The 11,569-nt window shown below is 62.2% G+C and overlaps 1 protein-coding gene across 1 annotated transcript in view; it reads right to left on the bottom strand.

Moving 5' to 3' along the window:
• LETM1 (leucine zipper and EF-hand containing transmembrane protein 1) overlaps nt 1–11,334 on the bottom strand; it is a 40,818-nt gene extending 29,484 nt beyond the window's left edge. The window contains exons 1-2 of the mRNA XM_070067967.2: nt 11,031–11,334; nt 4,715–4,775 (exon numbers count right to left, since the gene is read on the bottom strand). Coding sequence (XP_069924068.1) covers nt 4,715–4,775; nt 11,031–11,109 — 140 coding nt within the window. The 5' untranslated portion in view covers nt 11,110–11,334. The remainder of the gene's footprint in view (nt 1–4,714; nt 4,776–11,030) is intronic.
• Nucleotides 11,335–11,569: the final 235 nt, after the last annotated feature.

The raw sequence follows: 11,569 nt of genomic DNA on the forward strand, positions 1-11,569 counted from the left end.
AGGACCCACCTCCTGCTGCTTGGCACAGCCAGCCCAAGCCCAGAGCCCGTCCACTGCCCCTCATTGACACCCTGCCCCACTCTGACCCGTGGTTCTGTGCCCTGCCAGACACCTGCCATCTGAGAGGTGAGACCCAGTGGCCATCACGCCTGCTCCCTCTCCACTGGACGCAGGCTCTCGGAAGCTGGGCTGGGCTGGGCCGGCCCCTGGACGCAGGCTCTCGGAGGCTGGGCTGGGCTGGGCTGGCCCCTGGACGCAGGCTCTCGGAGGCTGGGCTGGGGTGGTGGGAGCTGTCCCTTGAAAAGCCTCAGGGCAGTGAGGACAGCAGCTCAGCTGCCCCTGGCCCACATCTGAGTGCCCGCTCCTGACTCCAGCCCCTGGGTCTCTGCCACCCATGTGGGAGGCCTGGACCGCATCCCCAGTTCCTGGCCCAGCACAGCAGGCCACTGCAGCCCCGAGGAGTCAAACAGCAGATGGCAGCGCGCTCTCCATCTCTCTGCCTCTCAAATCACTCAGTCGGTCAACAGGTAAATAAATGCTTCAAACCCTTCTCTGTCCACAATAATGCCCCAGGGAGCCAACCTGCTGGCAGCCAGAGCAAGCCAGTCCACCGCTAAGCCCCACACAGCTGCCCACCGGTGTCCACACACAGAACAGGCACACGACGAGGGCCCCTGTAGCCTGGACCAAGCCCTGCTTGGAGCCCTCTCTGACCACAGCACTGAACCAGGACACCACTTATAATCCAGTGTTGAACCGACTTCCCTGCAGTTGCCCGTATAGGCTCATATTAGAAACTTTTCCTTGTACAAACCCATAGGCCCCACTCGGGAGGACCGCTGTGGAAACCAACACAGCCGTCACCATGCACCTGGCCTGAGCCCTGGACTGACATCTGGCCGCAGGAACAAATGCCTGCGGGACAGTCCCAGGGAGGCACCCCAGGACCTCCCACGGGCTGTGTGGAGATGGGCATGACCAGAGGCCCCGTCAGGGAGGACGTGCCACCCCTGTTCTGCAGACGATGCCAGCAGGGCGGAGTCTCCCCGGCAACAAGAAGGAAGGACGAAGGCAGCAGTACCCTTACGACGAGAACCCCAGCCATGCCACGGAGGATCTGTACCCAGAGACCCCCACTCACCCCACGGTGGGGACTGGAGGACGTACAGACGACTAGGTCCCAGGACACACGCGATTCAGAGCTGTGAGCCAGTGACCCCGCCACCACCACCTAGGCCACAGCCATGCTGCCCGCAAACCTCGCCAGCACTCGCACTAGGTAACAGCCTCACCGCGGCTCCGGCTCTCCCGGTAAGGAGGCCTGTCCCTGGTGGGGTTTCAGAACCGCTGCAGCACAGCCTGCCTGCTCCCACCGGGTCCCAGTGCTGCTCCTCTGCCTCTGTTTCTATGATAAAAAAGTTGGCAGTGGGGCCGGCACTCTGGTGCGGCGGGCTAGGCCCCCCACCTGTGGTGCCGACATCCCATATGGGCACCAGTTCAAGTCCTGGCTGCTCCTCTTCCAATCCAGCTCTCTGCTGTGGCTTGGGAAAGCAGTGGAAGATGGCCCAGGTCCTTGGGCCCTGCACCCGCATGGGAGACCCGGAAGAAGCTCCTGGCTCCTGGCTTGAGACTGGCCCAGTTCTGGCCATTGAGGCCATTTGGCGAGTGAACCAGTGGATGAAGACCTCTGTCTCTCTCCGCCTCTGCCTCTCTATAACTCCACCTTTCAAATGAATAACTAAGTCTTAAAACATTGTGAACTTAATGAAGTTCAGCTTTTATGTTCAAAAACGGATATTAAACACTAAAAAGATGCTTGATGAATCGAATATCCGTTCTTAATAAAAAACATTTCATGGGGCAGGCATTTGGAGCTGTGGTTAAAATGCCCACACCTCATATCAGCGTCCCCGGATTCAAATCTCAACTCCCTACTAGCACACACCCGGGGATGCAGGAGGTGAGGAATGGCTCAGGTAGCCGGTCCCTGACACCCACATGGGACCTTCCCAGATGGTGCTCCTGGCTTCAGCCTGCCCCAGGCCTGGCCATCTGGGGAGTGAACCAGCAGATGGAAGATCTCTCTCTGATTTTCAAATAAAGGGAAATAAATTTTCCCCTGAACAAGGGGAAAAAAGCCTTAACAAGGTGAACAAGTCCCACCTAGAAAGACAACATGTTACTTTTAAAGTTTTAAATGGGGGCTGGTGATGTGGTATAGTGGGTAAAGCTGTTGCCTGCAGTGCTGGCATCCCATATGGGTGCCGGTTCGAGTCCTGGCTGTTCCACTTCTGATCCAGCTCTCTGCTATGGCCTGGGAAAGCAGTAGAAGATGGCCCAAGTCCTTGGGTCCCTGCACCCACGTGGGAGACCTGGAAGAGGCTCCAGGCTCCTGGCTCCTGGCTTCGGATCAGCACAGCTCCGGCCGTTGAGGCCATCTGAGGAGTGAACCAGTGGATGGAAAACCTCTCTCTCTCTGCCTCTCCTTCTCTCTCTGTGTAACTCTTTCAAATAAATAAATCTTTAAAAAAATGAATAAATATTTTATGACAGGAGTCTGTGACTATCTAAAGAGAAGCCTGACTAAAACCCAAGCCTAGCTGGGGGGAGCGCTGTGACAGCAGGCGGGGGCTGCGGGGGGCAGGGCGCAGGCTGGGGAATGCTCCTGGACAGGACCCGGGGTTGGAGACAGGAAACACGGCCACACAAGCACCTGGCACTTTGGCCACAGCAGCCCTCCCACATGCTACAGTCACGCAGGCCGGCTGTTCATCCCAGTGCTTTCCAAAGTCATGACACTAAAAATAGGCTTGTGGGGAGCAACTCGGACTAGACTGTTACTCGAATTAAGACTTATTCTATGCATCTGCTCTCCCACAATATGGCGCTGAGAAGGGAGAAACAGCTTCTACACAGCTGCCTCCAGTTCAACCAATAAACAGCAGGACCTGCTCCTGATTGGAGGAGAGCAGCGTGCTCGGCGTGTGGGTAGCAGAGTTGGGATTGGTGGAAGAGGACTATAAAGGAGGAGAGAGACAACATGCACAGGGAACATCTATCTGAAGGAACACCTGAGCAGCCCCCGAGAGAGCCGGCTGGCGGTGTGCCGCTCCCCCGCGGAAGTGGGGAAAGTGGCTAGGGGGAACTGCCCTTCCACGGAGGTGGAAGGGTCGGTAGCCAACCCGGGAAGAACCAGCAGCAAACCCGGGGAGGGCCGAGCAGACGAAAGAACAGTGCAGGGTCCTGTGCCATTCCTCCACGAAGACGGGGAGCGACAAGGCTTAAGCATGATCCTGCTTCAGCGATACCCGAGTTTTCACATCCGGCTCTTTGGTTTGCTTGCCTTTTTTTGAGATTTATTTTACTTACTAGAAAGGCAGAGCCACATGGAGGGAGAGACGGGAAAGAACCTTCTAGCTGCTGGTTAACTCCATCAACGGCTGCCTGAAGCCAGGAGCCAGAAACTCCATCCAGGCCTCCCACGTGGGCGCAGGGGCCCAAGCCCTCGGGCCATCTGCCACTGCTCTCCCAGGCCACAGCAGGGAGCCGGAGGGCCAGCACAGCCGCTGCGACCTGCACTGATGCTCTGAGACGCAATGATGGCACTGCGGGTCGCGGCTGAACCACTGCACCGCGGTGCTGGCCCGCCTCTTACTGACTGCCTCAGAGCACCACCCGGAGGCTTTCAGCTGAGAGCACAACCTCACAGCCTTACATGAGCAGGAGAGCGGAGGGCCAGCGCTGAGGGACCGGAGAGCGAGGGCCTGGGGAGGAGGCGGGCCTTTGTGCTCTGCTCAGAGAGGCAGGGGCGTTGGGAGGGAGGGGACAGAGGCTAAGCTGAGGGGTGCGCTGGGCACAGGGGACAGCTCCAGGGACACAACGCCCCCACAGAGAGGTCGGGCCCCCCATCAGTGGTTGTGGATGCACTGCGAGCAGCACCACCCGTGCTGCACGGTCTCTGTCAGCCACCATTTGTCCTCCACTGGACTGCAGGTGCCAAGGGCCAGAACCAGGCCGCCACACCCAAGACGCCTCCAAAGAATCAGACGCAGGACATTCCCCTGGCTGGCCGGCCCTCGGGCAGCTCCTCAGGAGGCTCTGCCACGCGTCTGCAGACACGGCCCCACTGCGACACGGCCAGGCACAGACACTCCGGCGGTGACCACGGACAGCCACCACAAAGAGTGGACAGAAGCGGTCAAGCTGGATCTCCAACACTGCGAAAGCAGGTCGCCCGAGACCTCAGCTGTGTGTGCTAGAAGTCAGAAATATGGGGCAGGCGCTGGGCACGGAGGCTCAGATGCTGCTCCTGAACCTCCTCCGACGCCGACTGCCTGGGTTCAAGTCTCAGCTCTGCTCCCAACTCCAGCTTCCTGCGGCAGCCACGAGGAAAACCTAGACGATATTCCAGGCTCCTGACTTCAGCCTGGCCCAGTCCTGGCCGCTATGGGCTTCTGGGAGTGAACCAGCACGTGGAAGATCTCTCCCTCTCCCTCTCCCCCTCTCTGCCTTCCAAAAAAAGATGCTTAAGGAAAATGGTCAAAATAAAATACACCAAACGCTGCCGCACTGGTCACTGCGCACTGGGAACACGGATTTCTCTCCGAGAGACTCACTAACGTGCGAAGCTACAGCTTTCAACACAAAAGCAGCAACGCGGGAGCCGAGCGCACGACGCACAGGTGCCGCGGCTCTCCGCACGGTGTTTACTTACACGCGGCTCAGGAGCCCCACGGTGCTGGTACAGCTGAGGCAGGCACGATCCCCCAGGCCACCTGCGACAGAGCGAAGGGACAGTCAGCATCAGTCTCCAGTCCGGCGTCTGCACTGTGCAACACCCGCATCCCATTTCGCGCCAGTGTGAGTCCCAGCTGCTCCCTGCTGTGGCCTGGGAAGGCAGTGGAGGATGGCCCATGTCCCTGGGCCCCTGCACCCGCGTGGGAGACCCGGAGGGAGCTCCCGGCCCCGGCTGGTGCAGGCACGAGAGTGAAGCGACAGACCCTGTTCCTCTACCTTTTAAATGCAACATCTTTAAATGAAGTCCGACAGAGCACCACTGTGCTTTTGCAGAAACCCGTATGGCCATGTCTCTGCCGTGCGCCCCACGGAGCAAGGCTTCCGAGCACTGCCAAGGACGGAGTGCCCAACTCAGGAAAGCAGTGTCAGGGTGGCCCCAGGGAGAGATGGGGAGCCTCACACAGCCCTTGGGTCCATGCACCCTGAGTGGGAAGTGGGGCAGGCCGGGCCCTTGGGGCTCCTACACCCCATTTGTTTCAGCTGGCTCTGGTGGGTAGCGTTCAGGGTGCACACGATCCCGGTGCAGACAGCCTCACAGAGCAAAAACCGACCCTGAGGGGCGATGTCTGATGAGCACTGGAAACACGAATGTTAAGAGCAAACCGGGGCTGGTGCTGTGGCGTAGCAGGTAAAGCTGCCACCTGCTGTGCCGGCATCCCATATGGGCACTGGTTCGAGTCCCAGCTGCTCCACTTCCCATTTGGCTCTCTGCTATGGCCTGGGAAAGCAGTAGAAGGTGGCCCAGGTCTTGGGCCCCTGCACCCACGTGGGAGACCTGGAAGAGGCTCCTGGCTCCTGGCTTCGGATCAGCTCAGCTCCAGCCGTTGTGGCTAACTGGGGAGTGAACCAGCGGATGGAGGACCTCTCTCTGCCTCTGCTTCTTTGTAACTCTGCCTTTCAAATAAATAAATAAATAAATATATATATATATATTTTTTAAAGGAAACCATTTCCTGGATAAGGGCGCAGCACACTTTTAGGATCCTAGGGTGCTTTCAATGCCTTCCCTAAGTCACTCAATTCCCGTGAACATTTATGCAGACCACCGTGCTCAGTCTCTGTCAGGGGACAAGGCACCATCCCCGGGAGGGGACAGAGGTGACAGTGAGGACAGCTGAGTGACAGGAGGGAGACCACTTGCTTCTGCGGGGAAAAGACTCGCATCACACTTGACACCTGCAACCCAGCTGGGACAACAGCACCAGGTTCAGCAGGGCCCCTGCAGCTACGGTCTCCCAGCATCCCCTGCAGCTACGGTCTCCCAGCATCCCCTGTAGCTACAGCCTCCCAGCATCCCCTGTTAGCTACGGTCTCCCAGCGTCCCCTGTTAGCTACAGTCTCCCAGCATCCCCTGTTAGCTACGGTCTCCCAGCATCCCCTGCAGCTACGGTCTCCCAGCATCCCCTGCAGCTACGGTCTCCCAGCATCCCCTGCAGCTACGGTCTCCCAGCGTCCCCTGCAGCTACGGTCTCCCAGCGTCCCCTGCAGCTACGGTCTCCCAGCGTCCCCTGCAGCTACGGTCTCCCAGCATCCCCTGTTAGCTATGGTCTCCCAGCGTCCCCTGCAGCTACGGTCTCCCAGCGTCCCCTGTAGCTACGGTCTCCCAGCGTCCCCTGCAGCTACGGTCTCCCAGCGTCCCCTGCAGCTACGGTCTCCCAGCGTCCCCTGCAGCTACGGTCTCCCAGCGTCCCCTGCAGCTACGGTCTCCCAGCGTCCCCTGCAGCTACGGTCTCCCAGCGTCCCCTGCAGCTACGGTCTCCCAGCATCCCCTGCAGCTACGGTCTCCCAGCGTCCCCTGCAGCTACGGTCTCCCAGCGTCCCCTGCAGCTACGGTCTCCCAGCGTCCCCTGCAGCTACGGTCTCCCAGCGTCCCCTGCAGCTACAGTCTCCCAGAGTCCCCTGCAGCTACAGTCTCCCAGCGTCCCCTGTAGCTACAGCGTCCCAGCATCCCCTGTTAGCTACGGTCTCCCAGCATCCCCTGTTAGCTACATTCTCCCAGCGTCCCCTGTAGCTACAGCCTCCCAGCGTCCCCTGTTAGCTACAGTCTCCCAGCGTCCCCTATTAGCTACAGTCTCCCAGCGTCCCCTATTAGCTACGGTCTCCCAGCGTCCCCTGTAGCTACAGTCTCCCAGCGTCCCCTGTAGCTAGGGTCTCCCAGCGTCCCCTGTTAGCTACGGTCTCCCAGCATCCCCTATTAGCTACGGTCTCCCAGCATCCCCTATTAGCTACGGTCTCCCAGCATCCCCTATTAGCTACGGTCTCCCAGCGTCCCCTGTAGCTACAGTCTCCCAGCGTCCCCTGTAGCTACGGTCTCCCAGCGTCCCCTGCAGCTACAGTCTCCCAGCGTCCCCTGCAGCTACAGTCTCCCAGCGTCCCCTGCAGCTACAGTCTCCCAGCATCCCCTGTTAGCTACGGTCTCCCAGCGTCCCCTGTAGCTACGGTCTCCCAGCGTCCCCTGTTAGCTACGGCCTCCCAGCATCCCCTGCAGCTACGGTCTCCCAGCGTCCCCTGCAGCTACGGTCTCCCAGCGTCCCCTGTAGCTACAGTCTCCCAGCGTCCCCTGTTAGCTACGGTCTCCCAGCGTCCCCTGTAGCTACAGTCTCCCAGAGTCCCCTGCAGCTACAGTCTCCCAGCGTCCCCTGTAGCTACAGCGTCCCAGCATCCCCTGTTAGCTACATTCTCCCAGCGTCCCCTGTAGCTACAGCCTCCCAGCGTCCCCTGTTAGCTACAGTCTCCCAGCGTCCCCTATTAGCTACGGTCTCCCAGCGTCCCCTGTAGCTACAGTCTCCCAGCGTCCCCTGTAGCTAGGGTCTCCCAGCGTCCCCTATTAGCTAGGTCTCCCAGCGTCCCCTGTTAGCTACGGTCTCCCAGCATCCCCTATTAGCTACGGTCTCCCAGCATCCCCTATTAGCTACGGTCTCCCAGCATCCCCTATTAGCTACGGTCTCCCAGCGTCCCCTGTAGCTACAGTCTCCCAGCGTCCCCTGTAGCTACGGTCTCCCAGCGTCCCCTGCAGCTACAGTCTCCCAGCGTCCCCTGTAGCTACAGTCTCCCAGCGTCCCCTGTTAGCTACGGTCTCCCAGCGTCCCCTGTAGCTACAGTCTCCCAGAGTCCCCTGCAGCTACAGTCTCCCAGCGTCCCCTGTAGCTACAGCGTCCCAGCATCCCCTGTTAGCTACGGTCTCCCAGCATCCCCTGTTAGCTACATTCTCCCAGCGTCCCCTGTAGCTACAGCCTCCCAGCGTCCCCTGTTAGCTACAGTCTCCCAGCGTCCCCTATTAGCTACGGTCTCCCAGCGTCCCCTGTAGCTACAGTCTCCCAGCGTCCCCTGTAGCTAGGGTCTCCCAGCGTCCCCTATTAGCTAGGTCTCCCAGCGTCCCCTGTTAGCTACGGTCTCCCAGCATCCCCTATTAGCTACGGTCTCCCAGCATCCCCTATTAGCTACGGTCTCCCAGCATCCCCTATTAGCTACGGTCTCCCAGCGTCCCCTGTAGCTACAGTCTCCCAGCGTCCCCTGTAGCTACGGTCTCCCAGCGTCCCCTGCAGCTACAGTCTCCCAGCGTCCCCTGCAGCTACAGTCTCCCAGCGTCCCCTGCAGCTACAGTCTCCCAGCATCCCCTGTTAGCTACGGTCTCCCAGCGTCCCCTGTAGCTACGGTCTCCCAGCGTCCCCTGTTAGCTACGGCCTCCCAGCATCCCCTGCAGCTACGGTCTCCCAGCGTCCCCTGTTAGCTACGGCCTCCCAGCATCCCCTGCAGCTACGGTCTCCCAGCGTCCCCTGCAGCTACGGTCTCCCAGCGTCCCCTGTAGCTACAGTCTCCCAGCGTCCCCTGTTAGCTACGGTCTCCCAGCATCCCCTGCAGCTACGGTCTCCCAGCGTCCCCTGCAGCTACGGTCTCCCAGCGTCCCCTGTAGCTACGGTCTCCCAGCATCCCCTGTTAGCTACGGTCTCCCAGCATCCCCTGTTAGCTACGGTCTCCCAGCATCCCCTGTTAGCTATGGTCTCCCAGCGTCCCCTGTTAGCTATGGTCTCCCAGCGTCCAGTTACATTTTAAGTTAAAGTTAAAAGCATACAGGAAGGGAGCTCACCCTTCTAACCAGCCGAGGACACGCCCTCTACCCCGGCACAGACCCCCAACCCTGCCTATCTTGGGCCACTGAGCCAGCTCCCACTCCCCAAGGATTCAGCTCAGAAACGCACCCAACCGGGGCCGGTGCTGTGGTGCAGCGGGTTAAAGCCCACACCTGCAGTGCCGGCATCCCATACGGGCGCTGGTTCTAGTCCTGGCTGCTCCTCTTCCGATCCAGCTCTCTGCTATGGCCTGGGAAAGCAGTGGATGATGGCCCAGGTCCTTGGGCCCCTGCACCCACGTGGGAGACCCAGAAGAAGCTCCTGGCTCCTGGCTTCAGATCAGCACAGCTCCAGCCATTGCAGCCATCTGGGGAGTGAACCAGCGGATGAAGACCGCTCTCTCTGTCTCTGCCTCTCTCTAATGCTGTCTTCCAAATAAATGAAATAAATCTTTAAAAAAAAAAATGTGCCCTCCCCCTTCACGGCAGACAGGCTGTGAAAGTCCCCAGAGCTCCATGGCCTGCTCCCACCTCCGCCCCAGTGACAGCGCCCCCGTCCCATCAGCTCCCGTCCCGAGGACTCCCCAGACGATTCTGAAGGCTTCCACAGACGCCTCAGGCTAAGGCCATCCAGAGTGCACGGCCCCGCCCCACCCCACCCGCGGTCTGTGGGCCACTGCTTCCTTCTGTTCCGTTCTTCCCAACACCGACTGGATCCAAGAATTTACTTCCCTGTGGACACCAGAGTCAAGGCAGACCCGCCCCACGAGACTGCCCCCACTCTGGTTACTCAGGCCACTTACAAATCTGGGGGGGGCCAGGGCCGGTGTTGTGGCACAGCAGGTTAAGCCAGTGCCAGCGATGCCAGCACCCTTGTGGGCACCAGTTTGAGTCCGGCTGCTCCACTTCCCATCCAGCTCCCTGCTGTGGCCTGGGAGAGCAGTGGAGGATGGCCCTGCACCCATGTGGGAGACCAGGAGAAGCACCTGGGGCGGCCTGGCCCAGTGCTGGCCCTTGCGCCCATCTGGAGAATGAACCAGTGGACGGAAGACCTCTCTCTCCTTCTCTAACTCTGCCTTCTCTTAAAATACCTGGGGATTCCCACGACTGCCTTGGTTTTGATAACGGCTGGAGGAACTCCAGGGCTCCGCAGCGTGCCCCACCCTCTGGAGCGGGCAGCTGACTGGCCAGCTGCGGGCACCGGCCCCTGGGCCCAGAGGCCTCCGGGCTTCTCCAAGAGGCAGGGCTGAGCTCCAGGTCCTCTCCCTTCTCTGCGCGGGGTGCTGGGGGCCTCGGCCTCTGCTCTCGGCCAGGTCGGCCCCTCCTCCACTATCTCAGGGCCCCCTTGTCTCATTCGCGCAGGACAGGGCTCCCAGGAATAACGAGACACTCCCACCAAGAAACCCAAAGGGCTTCAGGGCCTCTGTGCCGCCAGGGACAAAGACCGAACCTGGCATCTGTCGCACACCCTCTCCTGGCTTCCAGGAGCCCAGGCTGCCCAGGCTCCTCGCCCTGACCCAGGGGCACGTGACACGCGCCTGAGGGCCCCACCCGGGCCCAGCCTGCTCTGGGTTCCTAAACGGCTCCGGCTCCGGCTCTGCCGCGGCCGGCACTCGGCGCCGCCCCGCTGCCGGGCGGTCAAGGTCGCTGCGCCTGGGTGGTGCTCCCCCTCCCCGCCTCAGCTGGCCAGGTCCCCAGACACGAGCGCCGTGGCCCCGACGGCAGCGTAGAGCTGGGTCCCGGGACGGAACCGGGGCGTCGGCACTGGGCCCCCGCGCGCAACACGCACCTGCCAGCCACAACTCGGGAAAGCACCCCCAGCTTCCCGGGAGGACGCGGGCTGCTCCCGCTGCAGCACCCCCGAGGAAGGACAGCTCGCGGCGCCCGCGCTGCCCGCCGCGCCACCCGGCGTCCACGGCCGTCTCCGGGGGCGGACCCCGCCGCCGTGCCAGGCCCCCGAGCGCTTCCTCCCGGCGGCGCGGGCTGAGGCGCGCAAGGGCCTCTCCCCAGGCCGCGCCCCGCGGCCGCTAGGTCACCCACGGCACGAGGCCAGGCCGGGTCACGGCGACACCGCCCGCCCGGCCCCGAGCGGCCGGCCCGGCCGCGCCCGCCTCCGCGACGCCCCGGCCCCGGCCCGAAGAGCCACGGAGCACCGCCCGCTTACCCCTCGGGGCGGCGGCGCGCGGCGGCGGCAGGCGGGCAGGCGCCCGGCCGCGACAGCCCCTCAGCAAGATGGACGCCATGCGCCCGGCCGCGGCTGCTGCCTCCTCCTCCTGCTCGGCGGCCGCGGCTCCTCGCCGTGCCGGCGGCGCTTCGGGCCCGGCCCGAGCGGACAGCGGACGGCGGCGGTGGGCCCCGAGCGGCGGCTCTCAGCTCCTCGACTCGGCACCGGCAGCGGCCATGCACCGGCACGGACGTCCGGAGCCGCGGGGCGGGGCCTGCCGGCCGGGCAGCCGCTCCCATTGGACCCCTCGGGCGTCCGCGGCCGCCAGGTGAGGGGCGGGCCCGCGCCGCGGCGACTACCGGTCCCGGCGTGCACCGGGCGGCCTGCCCACGGACTACAGGTCCCGGCGTGCACCGGGCGGCCTGGCCCGCGGACTACAGGTCCCGGCGTGCACGGGTGCCGCCTGCGGCTCCGCGCGCGCCGCCTTCCGGTTCTGTCACCCGAGGACCCTAGGCGGCTGGCTGCGCGCGTTCCGTGTC

This window comes from Oryctolagus cuniculus, chromosome 2, assembly GCF_051225735.1.
Source record: "Oryctolagus cuniculus isolate XC-2025 breed Fujian yellow rabbit chromosome 2, ASM5122573v1, whole genome shotgun sequence".
NCBI classification, from domain to species: Eukaryota; Metazoa; Chordata; class Mammalia; order Lagomorpha; family Leporidae; genus Oryctolagus; species Oryctolagus cuniculus.